The 13373-nt window shown below is 42.7% G+C and overlaps 1 protein-coding gene across 2 annotated transcripts in view; it reads right to left on the minus strand.

Annotated features, from left to right (window-relative positions):
* Window positions 1–526: 526 nt before the first annotated feature.
* LOC132082553 (protein spinster homolog 3-like) overlaps window positions 527–13373 on the minus strand; it is a 30676-nt gene continuing 17829 nt past the window's right edge. For both annotated transcript variants that reach the window (XM_059486882.1, XM_059486881.1), the window contains exons 8-11: window positions 12603–12792; window positions 9990–10055; window positions 5211–5309; window positions 527–2285 (exon numbers count right to left, since the gene is read on the minus strand). In XM_059486882.1, coding sequence (XP_059342865.1) covers window positions 2118–2285; window positions 5211–5309; window positions 9990–10055; window positions 12603–12792 — 523 coding nt within the window. In that variant the 3' untranslated portion in view covers window positions 527–2117. The remainder of the gene's footprint in view (window positions 2286–5210; window positions 5310–9989; window positions 10056–12602; window positions 12793–13373) is intronic.

The raw sequence follows: 13373 nt of genomic DNA on the forward strand, positions 1-13373 counted from the left end.
TCCTGCTAAATGCAGAAAAAAATAACAAAAATACACATCCTTTGCCCATAAATTGAAATGAAAAGAGAGAAGCATTTGACAAGATGGGATGACTAGTCAGTGTGATCCTGCTCATTTCTAGGCACTGACTTTCACAGAGGAGACTGGAGTAGGAGGAGGGAGGAGTTTGCTTGTACCATTTACAGAACAGCATTTGGCATCTCTTGCTCATATGTCAAATACGTGCCTGCACAGTGGGCCAGGTGCAGCTCCTGATGAATTTCTTAAAGAGGAATTTAATGCTGACATAACAAAAGTGATAAATTGCTCAAATGTTTGCAGGGCAAATCCTGAATGTACCAATAGAGAAGCACATGGAGCTGCTGAAATCCTGCCATGGCTGAAGCACTTGGGACCTTTGCAAGCATTCATATCCAAGAGCAAAATCCCTTCTTGGATATGGGGTCCCTGGCAGCACAGGGATTTCCAAAAGGTCAGTGCTATAATGGCCATGGCTAGTTTTACAACCAGAAAAAGTTGCTCAATCTTTCAGAATACAAACTTTTATTTTAAAGACAATTATTACACTCTCACTGAGTACCACAAAGTTTCTCTATTATTTCCCACAATGGTCACATTTCACTACCTAGGTTTAAGTCAGATTTCAGAACAGATTTTTTTAAAATATTAGGTAGACAGAGGGAAAAACACAAACCTGCAGTAGCTGAATTATGCTATTTACAGTGACATTAGACAGTCGTAGTTATTACAGGAATATTGTGCTTATGATTTACTGGGAGAATCATGCAAAATTTACACCACTTTACAATTCACTTGCCAATATCTTGGTTGGGCTTTAAGGTGCTACTGGGAGCTAAGCCAGGACAAACAATGGAAATTGGCCACAGTGGTCATGTCCTGTTTGGTACCTGGCATGATATTGTGACAACAGATAGCACATCCAAAATCCCCTTCACTTTGGAGATAAGAGTTCAAATGGACAGTTGTAGTTAAGTGGTTTTACAGGTCCTACTGCTCACTCATGAGAGGAGATACTTACCCAAGGCCTGAGGATACAGTGAGGAGCCTCCAAGTATTAGGAAGAGGCACACCATTAAGATGTTACATATAAAATAATCACAACCCTCCAGTCTTGAATCTGACACGACTTTGATTGTTTCTGCTTCTCTTGGTCATTTTAGACAACTTAAACCACTCTTTTTAGTACCTACATGTTCCAAATTCTACAGGCAAGTCTCATCCTGCTGAGAGCTCACAGGCCTCCCTAACCTCCAGGAGATGTTGTCCCTCAAGAGCCTCTGCCTTGTTGAGGTCAGCAGTCCTGCTGGTGACAGCTCTGTAAAACACCCTCTGGAGCTCCCCAGCCCACAGAGGACAAGGGCCTGGTTATGGATGGGGGAGGAGCTGCCATATGCCAATGCATGAGCAATTTTGACTTGCAGTCAAAAGCATCCAAAAATTCAGTGTGCAGGATTTGGTGCCATATGGAGAAATTGTGATTTGGCCTTTTCCCCAGCTGTATCTCATTAAGCAAAAAGGGAAAGAAAAAAGGGAGGACATTCTTTTCTTCTGTGCAAACTCTCTCCCAGAGTTCATCTTCCTTTGAGGGACAGTTCATTGCTGGTACCTGGAAAACCAAGTCTGAGCAGAAGGGGGCTGTAAGAATCCAGGTGCTTGAGGACAGGCCTCTGTCCAGTTCAAAAGGTTTTTTGTAAATCTTTTTACTTTGAACATGACTTCTTTTAGGAAAGAGGGAGAAGTGCTACAGAGAGACAGGACTGGTTCTACAGGGCTGAGAAAAATCAGAGTAGAAAAAGAACCTGATGTTCCATGAAGTCTGCAGGGGTGCACTACAGTAAAGGATGTTGTTTCCATGTACTGCAGCATTTTGCACTAACAGCATTTTGCTTGTGAGCTCTGTGGTCTGTTTTGCTCAGTGTGAAAGGTTTGTTTAATCTGAGACTTCACTGAGATTTTGTCCTTATCTTTTTTATAGAGACTGATGTGGCATTACCATAAGGCAGACATTAACATGGTTTGATGTTACAGAGACAATCCCATGGCTGGTGTCACACAGGTGACCACATCCAGGTTTCAAAGTTACAAACACAGACACCTCAGAGCCTCTGTGCTTCTTTCCGATCTTCCTCGACGTAGAAAGATGTCAGGAGGAAAAATCCTCCTCCAAAGACCCCCACAAAGGCACAGGTGACAAAGCTGTACTGCATGCTCCTGAAACTCCACTGCAGCGAGGGCACGTTCCTGGCCTGGATGGCATTGGAGATCTGGGGAGGGAACAAGGCTGCATTAATCTGGAATAACACCTCCATCCTCTCCTGCTTTAAATTGACTCTTCACACTGTGAGCCTTGAAAAGAATAAAAGAGGCAGGCAGGGATGAGAGTTTGCTCCCAAAGTTTGCCAAACCAGTACCCAGCACAGCTGTACTGCACTGCTCTCCAGCTTATCCTTATCCATCTTATTCTGTGATTCTGTGATTCCAAAGGGTCAAGAAATCTCATGTTGTTTTACACCTTCAGTGCCTCCAGTCACAAGAGCAGGAAACATTTTACCATTTCCTAGCCCACCTCCAGACTGCCAGCACAGGCTGGGCCTTGGGCAGTGACCTTTGGCATTTCTTGATCCTGTTCAGTAACTTCTGCCTCCCTTGTTGAAACTCAATGTATAGAAACAGAGAGTCAAGCAGCAATACAGGCACAAGAACACTCATAAGACAGGGAAAAGATTGAAATTAACCTAAGACAAGAGTGGGGTCTGCTTTTGAGCCAAAAGGCATTTGAGGAGTTATGGAGTGACACTGTGAGTAAGTGGGAGGAAGAAAATACCAGGCAGGTGCTTTTTGCACTGGTGGGAGAATGGGGGTGTAAAGGCTATAAATGCTAAACATTAAACATTAATTTTATTTTTGTAGACAGAAGGAAAATCTGATTTCCAGAAACTCAGTTAGATTCAATACTTAACCCAGGAACCTGAAATCTCTTCTCAGCATAAACAAAAAGATAAATGGTGAAAGCAGTCATTTTTATTCCCACATTTGTTCTTGAAGGTTAGAATATACTGTGTGACTTGAAATGCATAAATACAAGACTCTTCAACCTTTGCTGGGTTTCTATGATTATTTATGACAGTTTAGGAAGATAAGAGGAAGATCAACTCTAAATGGGTACCTAGGGATTACAGCAAGCATAATGGCCATGATACAAACCTAATACATTTAATTTTAAAATGTTTAGTGAAAAAATCTCTGGGGTGCAGAGGGAAGAAAAACAGGCTTTGAAAAAGAAAATTCCCTGATTCTTCAGACAGATTTTTAAGCTAAAAGTTTGGCTGAAGCAGGTTAGGAAACACTATCAGGACATGAAAGTAGAAGATTGGTGTTCAACCTTCAGCAGTCATGGGAAGTGTTGGTGTAAGGGCTCACAGAACATTCCAGAGGACAGAATGGGTGCTCCATACACAGGAACCCACTTGGACACAGAGCAGTTTTATTCCTGGGCTTAATGCCTCTGTTCTGAGATTAATTTCATCTGGATAAGCTTTTTTTTAGGTTTTAGGGTTTTTTAGGGTCTTCACTCTTTCAAGAGCTGCTCTTTAAGGTGACTTCTGCTGGTCCTGCACACAGTGACAGGCAGGATCAGCACAAAGCCTCAGTTCTGCCCAAAGAGGGCAAAGGACAGAGGGCAAGAGGCACAAACAATTTCATCTTTCAGGTAGAAAGCCTAAATCAATACATTGGTCAAAGGGAGAATGAACAAGACACATTTCAGCTGTTGGGGTACCTCCCATTTTTGCATCCCATCTCAGCATTTTCCACAGGGATGTTGGTTGTTGTGTTCTCACACATGTACAGTCAGATATGTGTGAGAGCAGGAGTTCCCTAACACCAAGAAGCAAAGTGATTTCTTCATTTGCCAAAAAAAGGAAGTCAGCAGGGGTAATCCCTCAGGGAGAGAGGCTCTCTTCTCTTCCAGACAGATGACACAGTTGAGACTCTGGGTTTCACCCAGCTGAGGACAAGGGGAACCCCCTGTGTGGCTGGGCCAGCAGCAGCTGTGCAGGCACAGCTCACTTGGGCATTGCTGGCCCTGTCTCACCCTGACACTGTTAACAGGGGGTGAACTCTTTAAATAAACTTTCATAAAAACTAAACTTTAAATCACTGACAAAGACTCAATCTCCCATGTCAAGTAAAGCAGAAAATTCAAAATGGGTCCTTTGTTAGCTACTGTGTCTTAAAATAAATGGAGGAAGGAAATGATACTGACAGAGTCCACTGGAACTAAAATTAATGAACTGCACAGAGAAAGCAGAATGAGGCTGATTCGCACAGAAGCACCTAAGATCAAGTAAACGTAGGAAGGGCAGAGAAATCAGGTCTCAAGGAATGTGGGAATTCAGGGTTAAGGTGATTTGAGACCACAGCTTTAAAGGTCAAGTAGTATTTAAAGACAACCATTGCACCATTTTTGTTCTGATTTTCAAGACTTATTGCAAGATTTCAAACTTCAAGATTTGAACTAAGTCTTGGGTTTTAACACATTGAATTAATTTCCATGAAACTCTCAAACTTAGCAGAAAGTGCTTAAATCCTATGACACTGTCTCTGCAAAAATGTATGCCTCAAAAAATATATGAGTCTGTAAATTTCTACACACTGCATAGAACTATTCACACTTGCAAGCAGTGTCACAGGACCAAGTGCTTCATGCAGGTAAAAAACATTTAGGAAAATGTCTCTGTGTCTTAGACTCAGGGCCAGTAATTTGAGTAATTTCTGGTGTTGGACCAGGTAGTGCCCATGATTCTGTGAGTATCTGTCTATTAGTTTCTAGAAGTTTTACCCTAAGGAAAATTCAGTAAGGAGAGAATTCACTTACAGCCTTGATGAGATATGGGCTGCCTGCATCTCCCAGCAAATGGCTGACCAAAATCTGCAAAAATGCATGCCTCCAAAAATATATGAGTCTGTAAATTTCTACACACTGCATAGAACTATTCTCACCTACAAGCAGTGTCACAGGACCAAGTGTTTCATGCACTTAAAACAATGTCTCTGTGTCTTAGACTCAGGGACAGCAAATTGAGTAATTTTTGGTTTTGGACTGGGTAGTGCCTGTGATTCTGTGAGTGTCTATCAATTTCTAAAAGTTTTACCCTAAGGAAAATTCAGTAAAGAGAGAATTCACTTACAGCTCCAATGAGGTATGGGCTGCCTGCATCTCCCAGCAAATGGCTGACCAAAATCTGCAGGGCAATGGCTGTGGATTGTCGCCTCGGTGCCACCACGTACTGAAACAAAGCACAGCCCACGGAGAGGGAACATCAACACAGGGAACTTCAGCAGTGCCCAGCTGCTTCCAGAATATCCCAGAGACATGGACAGAGCAACACTGATGTATTTCAGATTCAAACACTGCTTACAACTTTGTAAGACAAATTTCACAGAAAAGCACTGTGATGTCATGTTGCCATGACACTGCATCCAGTCCCCAGGCAGTGTAGGAGCAGAGCTGTGTGAGATTGGCTGTTCTGAAATCCTGGCCACCCATGGGATGGAGGAACAATCCAACAGCTCCTCCTCACTGAGGCCAAAGCACACCATGGCCTACACTGAGGCTCTGCAGTCTACCCACTTCTTTTTTCTCTCTCAGAACCTACCTGGATGATGAGCATGCACACTTTGTGAACAGGCTCTCTTGTGCAGAGACAAAAAACTACAATAGGAAACTCTGAGCTTGGGGAGCAGACCTGGCTGTGACAGACTGTACTAGACTGGAGCCTGTCAGCTATTGGCTCTCTGAGGTTTTCATGTCATCTGTCCTAGACTCAAATTTCTTTTATGGATAATGACAGGCTGTGTTTGAGAGATGCAAATCAAATATTGTTATGCACTCAATATATCATGGGCATTGCAAGCGTGAGAAAAGCTAAATGTACTTTGTCTCTCCAGTGCCTTGCACCACTTCCTTACTACCTTTATTTAATATCCCATATCTGCAACTACAAGAGATGGAACAAAACTGTAACAAGAAAAACACAAGAGAAGGATGGGGTATTTCCTATAGTTTCAGGGCTCATGCAAACTCTGCTATCACTCAGGTTCTTCTGCACAACAGAAACTATAGTCAAGAGCTCAAGGCCCTGTGGGATCCACCAGGAAAAGAAGAAACAAAACAGAGTTCCACAGGGACTCTGAGGAAGCTGTGGGGTCCTGCCTGGTCACAATGACTGCCCAGGACCCCACACCATGGCAGGAGTGGAGGTGACATCCTGCACACTTCTCCTCTGAGGAGATCCAGCCCAGATGCTGAACAGAAGCAGGTGCCCCAACAGGAGCAGTTTGCAGATCCCTTGTGCTGCCTCTGGAGGTTTCAGAGACCTCCTGCAGACTCTGCCTCAGAGCTGTCAGCTGAAAAAGCAGACAGAAACACAGACTGGTGAACACTTGTGTACCTCCCAGGGCACTTCCAAAGACAGGGACACCTTGGTAGCCTTCCCAAACCCCTCCAATTCCAACATCTCCTACACTATTAGCTGCCAAAACCCTAAAAAATAGAGTTCCACAACCTCACAGATAGGCAAACATTTCATAAGGAACACTCCAAGAACAGCCTCTCAACAAAGCAGCAAGGCAGCTACAGCACTTCTCCACTTGCACATGAGGATTGCAGTGGTTCAGCAGGTACCTTTGTGTTTACACTGAATAGGAGGCACAAAGGTGGCTACATGCAATGCCTCTTGATGAATAGGCCACAAAGGGAGAAGTCCTTATCATTCAGGCAGCATCTTCCTTGCCTTCAGCTCCACAGGTCACAGGAGAAATGAATTCCTGGCTACATTGTGTGGTTATAGTACCATGGGAAGAAAGGTCATTTTCATGGCACACTAAGAACATGCATTAGCAAATCCAGCTACATTATCACAGATCCTACCAGTTCATACAGGAAACAAGGCAGAAAGAGAAATTACTGCTGTTTTCTATGGCACCCTTCAGTCAATATAACAGCAGTAATACACTGAGCCCATGGGGTTTGAACAGGATGAAACCCAACTCCCAAATGAGATTGCCACTGAATGAGCAGACATCTACAAATTCAGCTCAATTCCATCATTTTCTGATAAAATAATTAGTAGCATTTAAAATTCAAGAGATCCAACCCAAAGCACATTTGTGGTAATAAACTTGATATCTGTTCCCAGGGTAACACAGCACCCCAGTGCTCTGCTATGCCAAACTTTTCAGCTCCCCACTTGTTCCCAGTTGATACAATATTGCTGCTAACTAACCCCACAATATTCTAAAATAAATGGAAGTGAGGGATGTTGGTCACCTGGGAGACAACTTCCTTCATTTCTAGATTTACATGGATCCAGGATATGGCAATGATGCTCCCCACAGATTTCCTGCAGGCTGCAATGTGATGCAGCATTCCCTCAGAAAGCTGAGATTGGAGTGATGGAAGTGAACAAAAGCTCTGTTTGGATTCAGGAAGGAATTGAAATAAAGAGCTGATAGCAACTATCTGCCTCTCTCTCCTCACTATGTATCACCATTTCCTAACTCAGTGATGTCACCTTCCTCTTTAACAGTGACAGAGGACAGAATTAAAATACAGATGTAGGAGTTCAAAGAAAAGTAAATTGAGAAACTTAAAAAAGTTGGTGCCTCAACTCATGTAAAAAGAATGGCAATGGTATTTATATTTGCTTCTGGTGCAAAAAACCTCAATTATTTCAAAATAAACTGAAACAGAAGATAAGTAAAAGATAAGTCTGGACCAGTGATAGTTGTTCTGCACCTGTTCACTGCTGCAATTATCTCATAGGATAATTCTTTCTGACCATTCTGTGAGAGTTAAATAAGAATCAAAACCCCCCTGGCTGCTGGCTGAGATTTTAAGCAAGCAGCCAATTGACTAATGCTGACTGCATTATTTACTATTTTATTAAAATTCCAGAGTGCAGAAAACTGACATGTAGAGAGCAGCACCGTGAAAGAGAACATAATGCACAGTCAGTGTCAGCAGGACTTTGCTGAAGACCCATGAAATGTAAGTAGTTCCATTCCTTCATCTCAATCAGAATGTAAAGAGAGGTTCTTCAGCTAGGAAATACAGAGATAAACAGACTCACAGCAAGGCAAGGTCAGGCAGTGCAAGGAGAGCTCTGTAGTGCTTCACAGCTGGTCCCTTTGGTCACTGCAGAGTGCTCAGCATTTGGCAATGTGCTTTCTGATCCTTTTACACTGTAATAGGGGTACTTTCATCTCTGCTCAGCTTGTCCACTTCTAGGGTTCAGTTAGCCAGTAGAGATACCAAGCAATTTGTATATCTGAGCAACTCAGACACAGTGCCAGCAATTTCCAGCTCCTGTGATAGCAAGGGCCACTGACCTGTGCTCCACTGGAGCCACAGGCTGCAAGGGTTTGTCCTGTCCTTCTTGTGAACTGCTATTGTGCACCACTGCATGTTGTGCTACACATGAATGCACTCACTGTGGTTCTTAAATAAAACTTTTATTATGACCATGAATTTTGCAGCAGCAACCTGCAAATAGATTTCAGCTCCCTTAGAATGAAACACTATTACATAAAATGGGGAACACTCACATTTTCTTGGGAATAAACAAAGATCTCTGTTCTGCTGTCCCTTAACTTTGTGCCTTCTCTCACTTGTCCTGATGGCTTTACACAATTTCCCCACCTTCAGTGCCACCTGCAGCAGCATTGTGCCTGTACCACACTTGTCTGAACAGTCCCTGTCTCACAGGGAGCCTGCTTGAATTATTAGGGTTACCATCACATCCACAGTTTCTCAGCACAGAGATCCCAAAGTAGAGTTTGGGTCCCTTGGGTGATCTATGCCTCAGAGAAAAGGGTAATGTTAATTTTAATATTTTGTTTTATGCCCACAAGTAGCAACAAAAGAACTGTCAATCATATAAATAACTTACTTTGGTATTTAAATCAGCTTTCTGCAGTCTATCAGATATGAGCATTTTTTTGCTTATTGCACTGATAAACCATATTCAAATTGTTCATATTATGGGTTATTAAAAAAAAGTCATATAAACTACTTGATAAGACTATAATGATCTGTGTAGTGCAGCAATCACAGTATCTGCCCCAGGGTTTACACAGACATCTATTAGTGACTGTGGAGCTACAACCTAAATGAAAGGTTGCCAAATTTTTATTTACAGTAAAAACTCAAGTAAAATTGCTAACTCTAAAAACCTATGAAATGATAAAAAGAAGCTGCTCATCACAGTCTAGACAAACTGTGCTACAAGATGTGTGCTATTCACATCACTCCTTTCTGAAGAAATTACTGATAACAGAATCCAAATGAAACCATGCACTGCTATTCCCTGGCTTGTGGTGTCAGTCCTGGAATTCCCAGGAGTCCCTTAAGCATCACTGCTGGCCTGATGCTCTGGCAGTGTAGCACACTTCTGAACTGGACTTGCAAGAGCTGGAATTCATCTGCCCTGTATTCTGAACTAAGGGAACTTCCTAATAGTTCATGGACTATCAACTTTGCCTCATTTGGATCATCCTTTCAAATCTCTGGAAAACAAATAGAAAACCTGATTACAGGCACAAAATCATCTTGTTTCTGGTGCAGGCCATTTTCTAGTAGATATCTGACAACACAGAGCTGTACAGAAGCCCAAAATACAATGGGTACACACAGCACTAGAGAATACCATGTGCATGACTTCCATCCAAATCAGGACATCTTCCTGGGATTATAATAACTTGGACTACTGCACCACCACACCCTTATTGCCACTGGCATCCTTGCCCAGCAGTACATTGTGGCAGTGATTCCAAGCAGGATTCCAACAAGGGGATTCTCTGTAGGAGTTTTTAGCTGTCCCCAGAATGCCACCAAGATGATGCAGGCTTAGGAACAATATTACATTGTCAAAACCTTGAAATAAGGAAATAGTTTCATGAGCACTTACCAGCAGTATATCTGTCACAACAGCCCAGTTTACAGACAAAAACAGTTCTCCAAATGCAATAAAAATCTGCAAAACAGAAAAAAAAGCAGTGACTATACTATGCTATACTCTGCTATACTCTGCATTGCCCATCTATATTGTGAAGATGAGGCAGGCTCACTGACTCTGCTTATCTATGCAAGAGTTGTCCTACATTCCCATTACTTCTAAATTAAACACCTCTGTCTATGCTTACAAACACTAACTTCATCTTAAAGGTGGGGAAAAGAATCAAAGAAGGTGTTTGAGTCACAAATCCTCAGCAGAAGAGCCAAAATAGGAAACATATACCAACCTCCCAAATGAACTGCTATGAACTATTGAACCCAAGAAGAGAAAAGCAAGATCTATGGAAGAGGAAGACTCAGCACAGGTTTACAAAGTGCACAGGGATGGAAATGAAGCCAAGTGAACACCTCTGGGTCAGTACAAGTACTCTAAAGGCCTCCTCCAGAGAGAGAACCTCCAAAATGGGATGGACTCCAAGGAACAGGCAGTCTCCAAACCTTGGTGTCCTGTGGGAAATCCCTAATCCATCACAGATGGAGACCCAGCCATGAGGAAAAGGGGTAGGGCACTGAACAGTTCTTATAGCTGAGGGCCTCAGAAAATATTAACCCTTTCAGCCAGCCCTGGACACAGATTGGAGCAGCCTGCCCAGACTGAGAGAGACTTAAAGAAGGAAAAGGATTAAAGTTACACCATTGAGGTGAAGCAGTGCTGGAAAACAGAATCTCTTCAGAAATACAGGTCACACAGTCACATGGCATGGGGCACAATGTTCTTATCTACTAATCAGACTGATGGCACATTGTTACAACAGGTGCCAGCACTGTGTTTGGTAAGGTCTTGGTCAGGATGTTGTCCCTGGTTGATAAAAACACAGCATGGGAAAGGCACAGTGACAAACTCGGGTATTTTTGTAGGGGTTGCTTTCATTCTCCTAAGGAGAATTAGACCTAGAATACCCAGGATACCTATAGATATCCTGTAGGTAATAAATATAGATAATAGACCTAGGATATCCATACATCCTGTGGTTCTTCTCTGTTCTGTTCATTTGTTTTCTTCCCAAGCCAGCTTGGGGAAAAAAGTTCCTTGAAACACTGATATACTTATTACAAACCATTATCCAGACACCTTCTCCTTCACAATGCTTTAGATATAGATATTATGATTAATGTATTAAATTATTAGATATAAGGAAGAAATTCTTCCCTCTGAGGGTGCTGAGGCCCTGGCACAGGTGCCCAGAGCAGCTGTGGCTGCCCCATCCCTGCAAATGTTCAAGGTCAGGTTAGACAGGGCTTGGAGCAACCTGGTCTAATGGAAAGTGTCACTGCCCATGACAGGGGAGTGGAACTAGATGAGCTTTAAGGTTCTTTCCAATCCCAAACCTGATTCTATTATTCTGTGATTCTATGATTCCAGTAAAAGGTATGTTTTGGTACTTCCAACCAAATATATTGATTCACTCATCTAACACAGGCTGGCAAATCAAACTGCTGTTCTCTACATTTAATGACAAAAAATTATGAGTGCAGCTTGTGGGACTCTGAGAAGCAGAAAAAGACAATGTGTAATTCTTCTGGGCACTCAGATCCCCCCTCTTGGATCCAAAATAAGCTTCACATTTCACATTCTGCTTCGTGTACACACACTCAGACAGGCCAATCCACTTGTGTTTTCTCTTGGTGTAAAGGTGTTTTTCCACAGGAATACACATTCCTGACGAGTCAGAAGGAAAACCTCTTTGAACAAGCATTATTCTTAGAAGCAAAAAACATGCAAAGTGCCCTTTTGCAGAGAACTGTTGATTACTGTAATTTACTTTACTTTACATGTTAATCATGGTGATTTTGGCTGTGGAGTCAGAAAAATGCACAGGAGTCTTTCCCCAGCTGTTACCAGATTACAGTTGAAATAGGGTTTACATTCAGTTCCCTCTTACAGGGATTTTTTTCTCATTCCTAGTAAGTTTCTGTTTTCCCTTTGACTGAGAATGGAATTTAAGTGATTTATACTTCAGTTTGTATTGCCAAAAGCTTGACTTTGAAGATCAGCTAGTGATCTGGGCCTTTGAAGGTGAGGGCTAAATTATTCTTAGCAAGAACAGTGTATATTGCACAGCCCCAACTACACCAACCTTTAAGTACTCAGAGAGCAAAAATAAATAAGAATACTAAATTAGGCACAAAGCATTAAAAATTAACATAAGATTGAGACTTGCTTTAACTACATTTTTGCATAAGGGCCATGTTTCAACCCAGCTAAATGCATAGTTACTATTCTGTTCTTCAGTGTGGGCACTCTGCAGGACCCCAGGCCCAGTTTTTGTGCTCTGTCTGCTCTTTATTCTGTACCAAGGACTGCCCAGTGTGGCTCTCACAGGACAGATCTCAGCTATGGGAGCATCAGAGCCCTCAGCTTACCTGGATACCTTGCCACAAGTCACTGAAACCTCTTGATGGTCTGAAAGACTGCAGAAAAATCTGCAAAATCACCCCTTGCCTCCTCCTCCCCCTTCCCATTCTCCCTAGGATGCCAAAAGGCATTTTGCTAATTGTCACTTACAAAAGTGGAAAGGATGTTTGTCTGGGCCACCATCAGAGCTATGTAGAGGCACAGGGCAGAAAGGAACATGCTCGTGGCACAGATCAGAGGATCAGCTTTGTTGTTTATCTTCCTTAAATGTCTTGCAGCTTCTGCCCCAGCAATAATACCCAGGATTCCTGTCCCAATGGTGATGCCTCCAAATATTAGGCTGGTGACAAAGCAAAGGATTCAGCTGAGCATTGTAAAACTGTACTGTGGAAAAATAAATGGTGTTAGCTTGTACCTGTAGTTTCAGAGGAATCTTTAATAGGGAAGCTGAATTTTATTCCATTTGATGTGACCCTCCCACTCCTTCTAAATGGATGCAGTCCCAAGCCCCAGCTGAAGCTGTGGCTTTGCAATGGTGGCTGTATCCCCTGGAGAAGATATTTTCCCATTTGCAGAGCAGGTGTTGTGCACCCAGGCTCAGGCAGGGCTCTGCTCAGTACAATCTGGCCTGGACATGCTGTGATTTAGAGGAGACAGAGTCATTGTGGTTACCCTGTGAATCAATCTAGCCAACCATCCCTGAAACACAGATGGAGTAACCCTGTATCACAATCTGCTGCCTTGGAAGGGATCCTAGCACGTGGAATGATCCACATCTAAATTACAACCCTCTGCTTAGCACAGCTGAGATGAGTCACTTCTCTGACTACGGGAAACACCTACCACTTCCCAGAAGAGTTCAAAGAATACTGAATAGGTAACTACTGGCAGCTCCATGTAGCATTTTCTGAACACAGGGTT

Source organism: Ammospiza nelsoni, chromosome 21 (genome assembly GCF_027579445.1).
Source record: "Ammospiza nelsoni isolate bAmmNel1 chromosome 21, bAmmNel1.pri, whole genome shotgun sequence".
In the NCBI taxonomy this organism is placed as follows: Eukaryota; Metazoa; Chordata; class Aves; order Passeriformes; family Passerellidae; genus Ammospiza; species Ammospiza nelsoni.